This window comes from Sphaeramia orbicularis, chromosome 18 (assembly GCF_902148855.1).
Source record: "Sphaeramia orbicularis chromosome 18, fSphaOr1.1, whole genome shotgun sequence".
NCBI classification, from domain to species: domain Eukaryota; kingdom Metazoa; phylum Chordata; class Actinopteri; order Kurtiformes; family Apogonidae; genus Sphaeramia; species Sphaeramia orbicularis.
The window spans coordinates 47426920-47443399 of NC_043974.1; the positions used below are offsets into that span (position 1 = coordinate 47426920).

At 41.3% G+C, this 16480-nt stretch overlaps 1 protein-coding gene across 1 annotated transcript in view; it reads right to left on the bottom strand.

Annotated features, from left to right (window-relative positions):
* Positions 1-16480, bottom strand: part of LOC115438673 (period circadian protein homolog 1-like) — a 45297-nt gene that overhangs the window by 12843 nt on the left and 15974 nt on the right. The window contains 15 exon segments of the mRNA XM_030162434.1: positions 68-176; positions 295-571; positions 2529-2682; positions 2819-2925; positions 3377-3455; positions 4057-4251; positions 4866-5067; positions 5562-5683; positions 6092-6171; positions 6173-6346; positions 8704-8741; positions 8743-8793; positions 8795-8899; positions 8901-8924; positions 8926-9543. Coding sequence (XP_030018294.1) covers positions 68-176; positions 295-571; positions 2529-2682; positions 2819-2925; positions 3377-3455; positions 4057-4251; positions 4866-5067; positions 5562-5683; positions 6092-6171; positions 6173-6346; positions 8704-8741; positions 8743-8793; positions 8795-8899; positions 8901-8924; positions 8926-9102 — 1894 coding nt within the window. The 5' untranslated portion in view covers positions 9103-9543.

Sequence of the window (16480 nt, forward strand, 5' to 3'; positions counted from 1 at the left end):
AAACACATTGAAATAAAAACATTTTCCAGGTTTTCCAGCCCCCGTCCCAGTCCTGCAGGTCCCATACCTGTACTGGTGGTTTTTCTGGGCGGCGGTCGGTTGCGGGACTCGATGAACACCTGCTGCCCGTTAGTTTTGACCATGTGAACGTCTTTGCAGATCTGCTGGAAGGTCATCTGAAAACCATGACATCATCAGACTGGTCAGACTGGTCAGATCACAGTGGATCCACAAACACACTGAACATTTACAGAACATTCACACCTCCGGTCCGGTCCATCTGTTACGACTCACCGGTTTGTGCAGTGCGATGGCGGCGGTGGCATCCTCCGTGGCCGGCCCGTTGCTGTCGCTGGACGACGTGGCCGAGGCGCTGAGGTGCTGCTGGTGCGAGCGGCGGGAGCCTCGGGACCCGCTGGAGCCCAGGGAGCTGTAGCCCTGAGAACCGCCGCTGTGGACCGGCTGGACCAGGAGGCGGTGGATCTGCTCGCTCAGCTGGACGATGTCCGGGGTGGTGGTCTGGTTCTCACAGGCCCGAGGCATCGTGAACACATCTTCGTTCAGAGGACTCCTGGAGATGAACACCAGCACTTTATTTACCCACAAGTCATTGCACTCTTCAACTCCACCTCATGTATTTATTACTCCTCAGTCTCCTACTAAATTCTAAAATAATGTGGTTTCCTGGTGTGTCCACAGATACACACGTTTCTTTTTCTTCTTCTCATTGTAACGTACGTCAGCATCCGTTTTTTTTAATTCACCTGACTGTAGTTGCGAAAAAAAGTCTTTCCATTGCAGTTTTGCGTGATATACGATTTGCACTATGCCCAAAAAACCACCTCTTGCCAACTTTTAATCGAAAAATAAGACTTTTGGTGAAATTGTCGTTTTCCCATTAGGTCAGTTTTTATGCGCAAGTTATATTTGCGCAATTTGAGGGTCGATGGAAAAGTGTCTACTAAAAAAACAAAAAAGAAAAAGATAATGGGGCGGGGGGGGGGTGCTGTTTAACTCCACCTTATTTAACTCCACCTTAGAACCTCATAACCTTATAACCTAACCCTTACACACCACTATATTTTTACACCTGTTCATGTATATTTCTTTAATTACCATATTGATAATACATTGCCTGGTCCGGTGGTTTTCAACCGGTCCAGGTTCAGGACCTACAACCGTCCCTCTATGACGAGCTTCGACCCAAACTGATAACTGTTAAACTTCTCAAATGTATTTAATAAACAGATGTTGTGTTTGGAACCTGAGATAATCCAGAAGATCACAGACCCGCTTAATGATAAACCAAACCGACCAGCAGGTGGCGACAGTGCACATGGAAATACCAGCGCGTTGACCTAAGAAACACCATAATTTCCCCTGGGATGAATAAAATATTCTGATTTTTGATAATTAAAGTAGAGTTCGGGAACATTTAACCCTTAAAGCCTGTTTTTAAATCCATTCTTCAAACCCATCTTTTCAAAACCATGTGAGATGTTGAAGGTACTATCTTTATTCTATTGTTTTTATTGAGTAGTGGTTTATTGTTCTTATTTATCTTTTTATTTTATTTTATTTATTTATTTAGTTTTTAAATTGTATAGCTTTTTATGTTTTTTTTCATCTATTCTGTATTTTATTCTTTTATTTGGGTTTTATTTAGTCTTCTGTATAGTACTGTTTTCTTTTTTTGTACAGTTTCTATGTCTTTAAATCTATTCTGTATTTTTTTTCTTCTATTTTAGTTTTAGTTATTCTTTTGTACAACACCTTGGTCCACTGCGGTTGTTTTAAAGTGCTTTACAAATACGGCTGTAAGAAAATATCAGTTCTGCAATATATCGCGATATTTCATTTCACAATACTGTATTGATATTAAAAAGTACTGTATCGATATTTTTAGATACTTATTCAAATGCAGATATTGTGGAGTTTCATTTTTTGTTTTTCTTTTTTGTTTATATTTTATTTATTATTATTTCACACGCTTTTATTCAATCATGTTCGTTCCTTTGTTGGGATTGAACTCAAATCCTGTTCTGATGTTAGTTCTGAACTAAAAGAATCTGAACATTTGAACAGCATCTGAAACTGGAATGTCTGTAAAACAGAATTTCAGTTTGAACACAGGAACATTTTGTTATATAGCATTAGATCCTGTTGTGATTAAATAAAAATATGTTTAGTATTTGTGCAAATGTCTGTTGTAATTCAATTCTTCAAGGAAATAACCATTTAAAACAAGAAACAAACAAAAATTGCCTTTTTAACAGTATCATGATATACTGTGATATATCGTATCGTGATCCTAGTTTTCTGATTTGTGTTGTATCGCCAGATTCTTGCCGATACACAGCCCTATTTACAAATAAAGTTGGATTGGATTAAAGTCACATGATGAAAGAGTGACTTAAGAAAACTACCATATGTGAAGTCCAATGACAGAAGACCCCATTATTCTGAACCTGCCTGTTGTCTGTGTGTGTGTTCTTAACAGTGTGTAAAGAGTCAAGAGTGGCGCCTACGTTCGGACTTTGTGGCGTCCCACGATGAACGCCACCTTCCGGCTCCAGGGGTTGACGAAGGACGACCAGCTGGTGTCGATGGTCAGGTACTCGCCGCTCCGAGCGCACATCCTCAGAGGAGAATAGTCGAACGGCTGCCCGGCAAACTGGAAAACTGGACAGACACAAAGCGGTTAGACAGATCTGAGATGTTCTGTCTGTGAACGTTAGCCTAAAAGGTGAACGATGGGGTCAGAGGTCAAACAGAATACAACTACAGGACAGTGAAGGAGACAACAGGATGGACTCACTCTTCTCATGTATGGCCACCATCATCGGTCTGTCCTCAGGGTGGATGCACAGCAGGATGGGGGTTCCCACCAGGTCCTGGGGCAGGTACCCCAACAGCGGTACGGCCCTGGAAACGCAGTACATGTACACAGTGTTAGGCTAAATACTAACACAGTACATATATGCAGTGTTAGGCTAAATACTCGTCCTAATTATGGGTCAAAACACAGTAATGTCCAGTCAGAGAGCAAACTTTAATTGATTTCCATTCCAACTTTTATTTCAGTATAAAGTAGCTCCTTGTTTTGGATAATGCCTTATGGTCCAACTGAAGCAAAAATGAATTTAAAAGTAAAAATGTGGGTCTTTTACCTACACTAATCTGTCAAACTGTCTCTAAAATGTCCAGTCAGAGAGAGTTCGAACACCATGTTTTGACCTAACACCAGATCAGCTTCTATTCAGACACTGGGGTCAGACTTGAACCGGGTTAGACCTGAACCCTTATGGAGGTTTAATGTTTTTTTCAAACATCACGTCCAGACAGTGAGCGCCACATGAAAAGCTGGTACACTGACCTCTCGTCGACCTCCTGGAAGAGGCAGCTGGGAGTGTGACTGGTGGTGAAGATCCTCTTGTCTGGGGGGATCCGAGGAGCTGAGGACACATACAACCCAAAGTCAAACACAGAGGACATGAACCAAGAACCAAGGTCCAGGACAGGGTTAGGATTACCACCACTTAGGTTTTCATCAGGGTGTTTGTCTGTTAGCAAGATAACTCCAAAAGTTATGGACGGATTTGGATGAAATTTTCAGGAAATACTGATACTAGCACAAGGAAGAAATGATAAAATTTTGGTGGTGATCGGGGGTGGGGGGTGGGGGGCTGATCTTCCTTGGCTGAGGTCTGCATGCTTTTCTAGTTTCTGTAGCAACAACACCCAAAGAGATGGATAAAGATATAGGAACAAATACAAGATGTGATCAAACTAATGAAAGTAAGAATAAATATAAGATCTAAACCTGATAAAACAGATAATAGGATAAATGTGATCTAAAACATGTCACACACTTGTATTAAAGTCAGTGTAAACAGGTGTGTTTTTAAAACAGATTAAAGTGTTTGATGGACTGAGCACAAATGACCCAAACTGAAGTTGTCAGAGGTTACCCCGTGGACACCTGTGGGCCTGGTGGACCCCTTTTGGACCCCTGTGGACGCCTGTGGACCCGGTGTACCCTGCGGGACTACGTACCCTCGTATCCAGAGTGGACCCTCTCTGCGATGAGCAGGCAGCAGGGCTGAGGCTCAGCGGCGTCCGAGTCCCGGAGGGTGAGCTGGTAGGGCGTCAGGCGGAACGGGTAGTAGCGGATCTCACCGCCCTGCGAGCGGTCGGCGTTGATCCGACAGAACATGGACTTCTCCTGTGTGCAGTCGACCGGAGGAGACGCTGGAAGGACAAAGGAGACACATTCAGTCTCAGTTGTTCAGTCAATGTGAACAGAAGACACGACTAACGTTGAGACGAGAGTGAACGTATGGAAACACAAACAGGATGAGGACGTCCACCTACAGAAAAAACCTGCTTTCATCACCAACCCTTACCCGTGGGAAACACCTCATACTAATATGTCAAATAAAAAGTGTCCCAGTGACAGAACTCCCCCTGGTGGATGACTGCAGAAAACCATAGAAACCCCCTCCATGGTATTCTATAGGATATTTAATATTTAAAATAAAAATTTAATTAAAACTCAAAGCCCATAACCAGTATGTTTTTAGATAGAACGATAGCTAGAATGATAGACTGATAGAACAAGAGATAGATAGAACGATACGTAGAACGATAGAACAAACGATAGCTAGATAGATAGTCTCAGTATCATGTCTGTTATCTGGTTAGTTTCATTCATCTTCAGTTCATCTGGTTAAAGTCATGAATTCACTGCAGTTCCACTGAAGGAGTTAAACCGTTTTAATTCATCGTCGCCTGCTGTTTGGACCCCGCTGTTTGTGACCCCCACCCACCCCCCATCTGCCTTCCCCCTGGTCCTCCCCCCTCACCTGAGCCGATGCAGGACGCCCACAGCGGCAGGCGGCAGGGGGCGGTGCTGCTGTAGAAGGTGCTGACGTCCTGCGGTGCCAGAAGCTCTGAGAACATGGTCCCCTGGAGACACTCGGGTTTACAGCGCAGGAGGGACGACCCCTGGGGGGACACGTATACCACCTTCCCCGACAAGAAGGACACGGCCATGGAGAATGTGTCCTAAAGACAAGAAAGCAGAGGACAAGGAGGCGTCAGGACCAGTTCAACCAGTCTGAAGGACACAGCTGATGATGGAACGTCCACCCAGTCACAGACAGTCCTCAGATACAACATGGACACAGAGACACGTCCACGTACAGACCACCGAGAAGACATCCAGGACCAACGGAAACTTCAACACATCTGAACTGAGTATGAACCCTCTGGTGTCCAGGTGAGCGTATCATACACACTTTACATTTCAGGTTATTAAAGGTCCGATTATTTTACACAATCTGTTTTAGGTCTGAATTCAAAAGATTTTTTTAAATTCTGACCCATCCACTAAAATCATCACATTGTAAGCAGTGTTAAATTCCTAAATCACTGACATATGACAATGAAAAAATAAAAAATACAATTTATATGTAGAATATTGAATATTGTGGTCTGTGGTGGAGTCACCGTGTTCTTCAGGGTTAGGGTTAGGGTTCTGTGGTCTGTGGTGGACTCACCGTGTTCTTCAGGGTGTACTCAGAGGTGATGTTGTCCAGCTCTTCGATGGTGAAGGTGGACAGGTCCAGGCTGCAGCCGTGACACTCCTCCACACTCCACTGGTGGTAGTATTCTTTATTAGCTGCACATCAGACACACGACACATCAGTCCATATACACAATATACAGGTCCGGAAATGGAAATACTTTCATCTAACTTTACATTTTTACACTAAAACAAAGAAACATTTGTATTATTCATTATTTGTGTGTTCTTTTGTTCCTGGTCTGACTCATTTGAGCCCTAAACAGGTCTGTATGTGGAACCTGAACTAAAATCAGTGATTGTTAATAATTGCTAATGTCTTCAATGTAAACTTGGAATTTCACAAATTCCTCCCATGGACCAGACTGGACCCTTAGGGGGGCTGGTTGGGGCCGTGGGCCGTATGTTTGACACCCCTGACAGACTGTCATTAGGTGTAGGTGGTGGTCTGTCAGTGCGATGGCCCACCCCTGTTGTCATGGTGATTAAATCCCTGGGACTGACCTCGGACCTGGCGGACACACTGCAGGGCGTACTTCAGGGCGTTCAGGGTGCTGGAGTGGCCCTTGGACTTGCGCTCGGCGGAAGGCGGAGCTCAGCTCCTTGAATGGCCTCATGAGCTCCTTCTGGGTCTGGAGTATGGCCGACTCTGGTCGCTGCTGCAGACCGGACGTGGAGGGGGGGTCGTGTTCGGAAGCCGGCGGACAGCGGCTGGTACGCAACGAACCGCTGGGGGGCGACAGACTCTGAGAGTTGGAGCTGCAAGAAAAAACCACAACCACAACAACGGTGAAGAATCAGAGCGAGAGTGACGCCACGGTGGCGTCCTGGTCGACTTCACACACCATGACTCATGTGAGCATGGCAGGACCATGTGCACCGCTCCGATTACTGAGAACTGACTGATGAGTGGACACTGATGAAGACACACCGATGGACCACCACTGGAGGTCCATGAGGGACGTGGACACACGATGGACCACCACTGGAGAGTCCATGAGGGCCGTGGACACTGACACTGAGTCCCCTTGTTCATGTCCTCCAGTTCCCCTTGGACATGTCCTCCAGGGGGCGCTCCTCACACCAGTAGCTGAATATTGAGCCAAAGTCCCAAAGAAGACAAACCAAACTCTGGCTGCTTAAGTGTTGGACTGGAGCGGTGACGTTTAAACCGACAGATGAACCGTTTATATCGTTTACATCCAAAGTGTGGACTGAGTTTGTCTTTTCTACTGTGGAAGGGACACTGTCTGTTTTTACTCTATTACTGTTTGGACTCTGGGTCAATTCTGCTGCAAAATACAAACTATGACATTCTATATTTTTTGGTTTTGTGTCACCCTATGAACACAGATATCTATATATTGTAGGTTATTAAGAACAATATATCAATAATAATATATCCAGTACTGTTTGTGTGTTCTGGTGGAGAACTCTGAGGCCTTCAGTGGTTACTTCGATTTGTTTGTTGCTGCTCTATTGATCCTGTTTGTTATGCTTGAATGATTAAACGGGTGTTAAATGCTAAGCGTATTTACTCAAATTCAGTGTTTACTAGAGAAATTCATTCATGTTTAAGGGCGCTGGGAGTTTCTGTCAGAGTTTCAAAGGGTTTTAAACATCCCTGGGTAAAACATATATAAGTTCCCTTCAGCATATTTTAATTCCAAACTCCTACATTGAGTTTGTAGAAAATCACAGGTTAAAGGTCATAGATGCCGTAATAACTTTACTGTAGCTGTGACTCTAAAGTAAACTGACACCAAAACAAGCAGCTAAAAAAATATTCAGAGTTTTCCTAAAACCTTTTACAAAATTTAAATGAAATTAATGAAAAGTACTTAATGTGAAGTAGCTGAGGCTGTTAATTATGGGTCATGTAATGGGGTTTATGTTGGATAAAAATGTATAACCTTTAATACACAACAAATGCAGCCTTTGATCAGATGTTTCATCATGAAACCTGAAAAACTAATTAAAAAGAACGAAGTTAAACTAAAAATGAACACGTGATCATTCACTCATGAAACTGACATGAAATAAATGTCAGAGCTTTAATAACACTGCAGCGTCACATGGTTCGGTTCTGTGACGTGGGAGAAAACACGTTCCTGGACTTGGATTCAGTCATAAATAGTTGCACTCTATTGGCCGGTGTTCAGGCTCTGTCAGCTAATCAAAGCACAGCAAACAGTCTGTGGGGTCAGGGATGCTGATGGCACATGTTCTATACAAACTGTCTTCTACTGCCTTTGAAACGACAGAAGAAGAACAAGAGGAAGGAGCTTAATGTCCACAATCATCTGGATAAAAGAATTAACCAATACAAACTACGGCTTTGACAGAAGCGACCCGTAAAACAGTGACGTTCTGTTTCATGTCTAGGGATGTAACGATTACTGGTATAATGATCAACCACAGTAAAATTGCAGACAGTATTATTGTTGTAAATTCTAATTCTCATGATAACCATGTTTGATTACTGCACTTTTAGGGGAGAAAACGCCAATGTAAAGATCTGCTTTTATGTCAAATATTTGAGTATAGTTTTAATTTTTTTACAAATTCAATTTTATATACCTAATATTTGGAACCAGTATTCACTTTTAAAGTCTTTAAAAGGTTTGTTAAGCATCTGTGTGTTATTTATGCAATAAATTACATACATTTTTCAAATTGGATTTTATGGGGTTTTATTTGTGTTTTCCGTCCTTTTATGTTGTTATTGGAGGTTAAAGGTGAAAAAAATAATACAGGTTGATATAAATGAAGTTGTGCTGAAAAAACAGATCCCCAACATGGGCATAGTAAACATTTGTTTCTATAGTATATAAAGGCAAAATCAAAAGGACTGAAAACAGACAAAATAGACTCAGACCACTAAGGGTTAATATTTGAATGTTTCTGCAGCAGAAGGGACACTGTACCAATTATTTTATTTGTTTTTTTAAAATATAACCTTGGTTAATTATTTCAGTGTGTGTATTAGTACTTTCTGAACATTTTGAGCACAATGTCAATAATACCATAATAATGATAACCGTGATAGGAAATTTCATATCATTACATCCCTATTCCCGTCCAGTGTCAGGAGGTCAAATACGGTCACGTCTCACCTCTTGTTGCTCTCTGTCGTCTCCAACATCATTCCTGAATTCCTTCCCGTTGGACGAGCTGTGGGAGCTCCGGGTCGACTGGCGTCCTCTCGGACCCGTTCTCCCCGGAATCGTTTCCACTGGACACTCCGTCCATGTCGTCCGAGTTGGGCCACCTCCGCTCGCCCGACGAGCCCCCGGATCCGGACCCGCCGCTCCGGAGACGACGAGCCCCCCCCTCCGGATCCGCTTCCCCCGTTTCTGAGCGGCGTCATCGGCGCCAGGCCGATCGGCGCCGGTACCAGCAGAGTCTAAGCTCTGGTCCTGGGTTCCCGCTCACCGTCTTTGTCGGCGGGCCCTGGTCGCTCGGGCCCTGGCGCTGCTGCTGCTGGGCGTGGGTTTAGAGCTGTCATAACTCATACTAGAGTAGGATGAGGCTGGATAAGATCAGCTTGAGGCAAACGAACCAAAAACCCTGCTGGGGTTTAAGGGGACTGTGTATCCACAGGTGGATCATAGCTGACTGGCTGCCAGTGAAAACTACTAAGGCCACAAATCCATCGGTTCTCCGAGAGAAAAAATCTGTGGAATTAACACCTTCTAGGCATGAACTCATCTTCAGCCCGTCTGTTCCAAACAACCACACGTGCTGAGTTACTTTAGAAATCCTAAAGTCCTGCAGACTCTGAGCGGTCATTGCTTATGAAACAGCCTTGGCTATGAACGCCCCGACAGATGGACGAGAAAATGTAAGAGCTGGTGAGAAAAACAGGCCCCAACACCAGCAGAAAATAGTCCTGTCACTGGTGGATGAGATCTTCACCTCCTGGGACTGGTTCTGCTCCGGGTGTTAAAGGCCACCTGAGACAACAGAAAAAAAAAAAATACAAATCCAAACTATTAGATCAGTGGTTTCCAACCTTTCTGGCTCGTGACTCCATTTTAACATCACAAATTTCTGGCGACCCCAGACATTCAAAACAGAGACATTTCTTTTTGGCTAAAATCAATTTGTTTTTGATCATGTAATAGTTTCCTATACTATGTTTAAAATAAACATTAATTTTAGACAACATTTACACTATATAATGTAAACTTTTATTAGTAAGTTTTATTTTTTTATTTATTTATTTATTTTTTATAAATTATTAGAAATTTCAGGCGGCCCCAGACATTCAAAAAGGAGACTTTTTTTTTGGGCTAAAATTAATTTGTTTTTGATCGTGTAATAGTTTGCTATAATATGTTGCAAATAAACATTAATTTTAGGCAACATTTAGGCTATATAATGTAAAATTTATAAGTAAGTTTTAATTTTTTATCAATTACCAGAATTTTCAGGAGACCCCATTTGAATTCAAGGCGACCCCATGTGGGGTCCCGACACCAAGGTTGAAAACACTGTATTAGATGGAAAGGTACTGAAATGTCTGTCATGGCAATGTTGGTGCCTCTCAGGACTAGAGCACAGGTGTCAAACATGTGGCCTGGGGGCCAAATCCAGCCCACCAAAGGGTCTAGTCCAGCCCCTGGGATGAATTTGTGAAATGCAAAAATTACACTGAAGATACTTACAATCATTTTAGTTCAGGTTCCACATTTAGACCAATAAGATCTCAAGTGGGTCAAATCAGTAAAATACTATCATCATAATCTATGAATACTCACAACTCCAAATTATCACTTTGGTTTTTTTTGGTGTAAAAAAGTACAGTTACATGAAAATGTTTACATTACCAAACTATACTTTTACAAAAAATGTGAATAACCTGAACAAATATGAACAAAAGGAAATGCCTTAAGAAAATTAAATGCAATTGTACCAATATTCTGTCTGTGACTAAATGTTTTGTGTGATTGTAATGCACATGTGTAAATGATAAACTGACAAACTGAGGCAGAATATTGTTCAAATTGCACTTGTTTTTCTTCAGACAGTTCAAGTTGTTCATGTTATTCAGATTTTTAAGGAAACTTTGTTGATGTAAACCTGATCATAATTTAATTTGACTTTTCACCGGTATTATTTTCTGGTGCACTGCAGATCAAATTGGGCTGAATGTGGAACTGAACTGAAATGAGTTTGACAGAACTGTATTAGATGGAAGGTACTGAACTGTCTGTCATGGCTGTACTGGTGCTGCTCAAGGACTAAAGTAATGAAGAGTGTCAGTTATCGCGTCACCCTTGGAGGAAGAGTCAGATCTGACCATGAAATGAGTGAATGCTTTGTCTTGGAACAGTTTAAAAACAACCTCCGCTTAAGCTTCTATTTACATGCAGCGAGTGCGTCTGCATGCATCTGAAAAAACACCCCAGAATTAAACTGGACCCGTTGGTCGTCACGGCTTAGTCCACTTTTACCCAAGTCTGCGCAGGAGAAGGGGACGCTCATCTGTGAACCGGGCTTTGGTTCTGAATAGTATCTGACCGTTCTAAATGTGGACCACACCTACGCAACTGAAAGTCTAACACTATTTATTCCACATGCTAAGGGAGACACCCTTTAATCCTTTAAGCCCCGCCGACGCAAACCGCAGGACGCCACAGGCCGCTCAGGTCTACGCCACGGCCCGGTTCAGGTGTGGACCTCTGCTGTGGACAGGTGTGGACAGGTGGACGGCCGGGCTAAGACGTACCGGCGCTTCCTGTTCTTGACGCAAGCGGAACTGATAATAGCTGAGCGGGCAGGTTCAGAACGGCGCCAGCTGCTCATTTAGACAAGAGGATCACCATCAGAGCGCTAACAAAAGATGGAAACCATCAACAGAAATAACTTCAACGTAAGGGAGAGGAAAAATAAACAACAGGCAGGTATTTGGACCTGGGTCATTCATCAGATTAGGACTGTCCTCTGGCCAAGTTTCAGCCACAAATATGTGCACTGTGTCCTTACATTAATGAAAAGGTTTCAGTTTAATGTATCTGAAGGGAGATGGAACGGCTTTACAAGACAAATGAACAGAACCATAACATGAAAAACATCATTTAGAACAGGGAATATATTAGTGGAGTATAAAATGTACACATCATTATTTTATTATCTTATACCACTGTATAATTTGTGTGTGGTGTGTGTATGTGTATATATATATAATATATATATATATATATATATATATATATATATATATATATCACAGTAGAGATTGAAATCCAGTAGGATTCGTAATCCTAGTTGGACAGATAGGAATTTTAGTTTGTCCTAGGACAAACTGAAATCCTATCTGTCCTAGGGTTAGGGCTAGGGTTAGGTTAGGGTTAGGGGTGGGGGGGGGGGGGTTAGGGTTAATCTTCAGATCCTAATTTCTTGTAGGATTTCAGTTTGTCCTAGGACAAATATTTCAATCTGTCCTAGTAGGATTTGTAATCCTACTAGGACAGATAGGAATTGTAGTTTGTCCTAGGACAAACTAAAATTCCTATCTGTCCTAGTAGGATTACGAATTCTACTGGATTTCAATCTCTACTGTGACATATATATATATGGACAGAGTTTACTTTTGATATGTGTAATATTTTGAGTTATTGTGTGGATCATGTGACTTTGTTTCCAGTAGAAAAAAGATGGGGGGGGTGTATATAGTTCTTCATCCTTTTTAACATGTTTTTTTTTTTTCTCCTTTCTTACTGTTTTTGGTTTTAAACAAAGAAACAAATATACCTGATAACAACTGAAAAACCTCTGAAAAAAGGCTTCACACTGAAAACACAAGTTGTCGGCTTTCTGATAAAACCTGCTCAGTGACATTTTTGGTTGGGAATAAAAACCTGCTATCTCCTCTATTATAGCTTCAAATTTCAGTCTCCTGTGAAAGTTGTTTACATTCCATCATAAGTACCAACATTAAAGGAACAGAGTTTTTTTTTGTCATATTTCACAGTTTCCTGTTTTATAAACAGTTTTTTGTTTCTCCTGTAAAATTTGCCAAAAGTCACATAGCAGGTTTTATCAGGAAGCCAACGATGTGTATGTTGGAATAAGGTTCATGTTTTTACATTAATAAGATGAAAACTATCTTAATCTGAGCTGTTTTAGAGGTAAACAACACAAGACAGAAACTAGATGAAAACCACCCTCAATCTGAGCTAGTCCAGATAGGTTCATACCGTCTACCAGAACTTATACAGATTCCTTTTCTTATTTGTCAGACAGATGGAAAAAGAGTGGATTCTTTTACCTTGGCATGTTTCGGCTATAACCTGTAGCCTTCTTCAGAAGCAGCATGTCAAGGCAAAAGAACAACTCTTTTTCCATCAGTCTGACAAATAAGAAAAGGAAATCTCAATCTGAGCTGTTTTGGAGGTAAACAACACAAGACAGAAACTACATGAAAACAACCTACAAGATGCAGAAAGACAATTAAAAAAAAAAAAAAAAAAGAAAAAAAACAGTTAAAAAGACATAAGTAGACGTCCACACCATGCCATGCTAATGAGAATCATGTGCGCTCAGATGGACGGCGTTCAGTGCACATGACAGTGTGTGTGCCGTCGGGCTCAACCGACGGGAGAAAGAGCATTTCTGATCTGGAAATATGCGAGCAGCAGCAGAGTGGGCGTCCAGGCCGGCTGGCATCCATGCGTACTTCCACGGTGATGGCCCAGACACACAGCGGTGGGCGGAGACGTTGTGCTCAGGCTACTAGAATACCTGATGCGCCGTCGCCGTCCGCCCACCGCCCGAGTCTGCGCCAAATGTAGCGGGGCGTCGGCCAAAAAACACGCATCCGACAGCCAGGCCGTGAACGTGGACGCCGGCAGACCAGGTGACGGAGCGGCTCCGACGCCAACCTTCTGAAACCACTGGCAGGAAATGCACTCGACAAGACCGGATTATGTAAGAGACTGAGGTGACAAGAGCCCCCAGAACCGAGGGGGGGGGGGGGGGGGCTGCGTTAGCGACACAACCGACTCATGGAGGATTCAACCAAAACAAACCAAATGAGCATTCAGGTTTAGAGACGGAACGATATGTACGTTTCATACCACAGTTAATGTGTCCAAACTAATCAGTAGGGCTGTGTATCGGCAAGAATCTGGTGATACAATACAAATCACAATACTAGGATCACGATACGATATATCATGTATTGTTAAAAGGCAATTTTTTGTTTTTTTTTTTTTTAAATGATTATTTCCTTGAAGAATTGAATTACAGCAGAAATCTGCACAAATACTAAACACATTTTTATTTGATCACAATGCTATATCCTCATCAGACCCAGCAATGCATTTTTGTCCTCTGTAGTGGACAAGAGTTTCAAAACTTTCTTTGAAAAAAAAAAAAAAAAAAAAAAAGTCCATTGCAAAGGACATTTCATTAAATAGAAATAAAAATTACCTAAAAAACTGCAGTATCATACGGTTTCCAATCAAGGCAATTGTGTAATGATTAAAAAAAAAAAAAAAAAAAACTATAAACTTTTACTTACTGGGTCTCAGGAGGATATCACAAAATGTTCTTGTGTTCAAACTGAAATTGTGTTTTACAGACATTCCAGTTTCAGATCCTGTTCAAATGTTCCGATTCTATTAGTTCACAACTAACATCAGAACAGGATTTGAGTTCAATCCCAACAAAGGAACCAACATTATTGAATAAAAGAGTGTGAAATAACTAAAATATAAACAACAAAAGAAGCAAAACTAAAATGAACCTCCACAATATCTGCATTTGAATGAATACCTAAAATATCAGTACAGTACTTTTAATATTGATACAGTGTTGTGAAATGAAATATCGCGATATTTGCAGAACTGATATTTCTTACAGCCCAAATTTCAAACTGTACATGTGCACCTGGAGTGCAGCTGCTTTCCAGGAAATAAACATCACCATCTTTTTTCAAAGAGCGGTAATTAAACACAGATTAATGATAATTACAATTTAAATGGTAATACTAACTGTCTGGAATTTTACCACAGTTTATCGTTATACCGGTAATTGTTACATCCCTATTCAGGGTGGCATAAGACAGGGGTGTTAAACATACAGCCCATGGACCAAAAAAAAAAAAAAAAAAGAACACTGAGATATTAACATTAGAGGATGTCAAACTCATTTTAGCTGAAATCTGAAGTGGGTCAAAATAACCGGTAAATACTGACAACTACAAAATGTTTAAAAACAGGAGAGTTACATGACACTGTTTACATTTACAAACTGTGACTAGAATGAACAACCTGACATGTGTCTGAACAGAAGTCAACGTAATTGGACCAAATTCTGTCTTATTAACGGTTACTGTGATCTGTATGTTTATAGGGATGTACCATATGAAAATTTCATATCAGGGGTCATTGTGACTAAAATATCACTGTTATCATTATCACAGTATGTTGAAATTGTGCTCAAAATGTTCTAAAAGTACTGATACACACACTGAAAATAATTTAACCAAGGTGTATTTTGAAAAAAAGAAAAAACTATAAAAAAATAATAGGCAAAAGTACTTTCTGTTGCAGAAACATTCATATATTAACATGTAAACAGCAAACATACAAATGTGAATTAAAGATGGACCCTTATAGCCACTGTTTGACTGTTTTCCAATCAAGTTGTGAAGTTTTAGTTTGTTTTTCATAGAGTCTCTCTCTCAGTGCGGTAATCCACACTGTTATCATGATAATTTGAATTTAAAAAATGGTAACTGCGGTTTATCGTTATACTGGTACTTGTTACATCCCTAGTACATTACAATAAACATGTATAAATGATAAACAGAACATTGGTAAAATTACACTTCATTTTCTTGTATTCACGTTTAAAAGGATTTTTTTTTATAAATGTCAATATTTCATAATGTAATTTTACTTTTTTCACTGTAAAACATAATGAAAAGTTTGTAGTTGCCTTTACTTTTGGGTTACTGTGGTATCATTTTACTGGTCCGACCCCCTTTAGATCATCCTGGTCTGTACTGGGCCTGAACAGTCCTGGACTCAGGCAGATCCAGGACGGACAGGAACTCAGATAAACCATGAATTCAAGTCACCCAGAAACATCGTTGAGTTACAGTCCGCACTTTTCCAAGTATCATCTGACTTTTATTACTTTGGATAGAACCTACGCCAAGGACCGGTTTCCATTCCCAGACCCATGAGTCACAGGTGGTCCCTGGTGGACGGTTTGGACCACTTCTGCTCTGATCTGATTGGCTAGTTCTGTCTTTGTATCTGCTCAAGCTTTTCCACAGTTCTGCTCCGAGATCAAGTATATGACATAATAATAATAACAACAATAATACCGATGACTAATCAGACAAACAAACAGTGTCCTGTGGTCCCACCACGTGTCCCAGTCCCATCAGAACTGTCCTTCAGACTGAATATGAACTCTGGATAAACCACTGATATGAACTATAACGCATGTGAATGAAAACAAAGGGGCGTGTCTACAACTGGACAGGCTCCAGCTGAGCACATCTGGGACATATCACATTTCACCCATTGGCCCCTCCCCCTTCCATTTTGAGCGTTCACGTGAAGGGGTAGGGGTGTCCCGATTCTCGATCAGTCGGAGGGGGAGGGGCCAACGGAGATATTTCAGGACCACACCTTCTTTACCAGGTTGGATACATACGGAAGAGGAGAAGGGACCACTGGGAAAAAAAAAGGTCTAATCTATTTTATTATCATCATTATTATTATGAGAAAAATGTCACAATTCTGAGATTTAAGTCACAATTCTGCGTAAAAAACTCCCCAAATCTGTCATTATGTCAGTCTGTTGTACTCCTGCATGCCCAATGTCATATCATGAATTGCGTACAGATAACACAACACTTTTAATTAA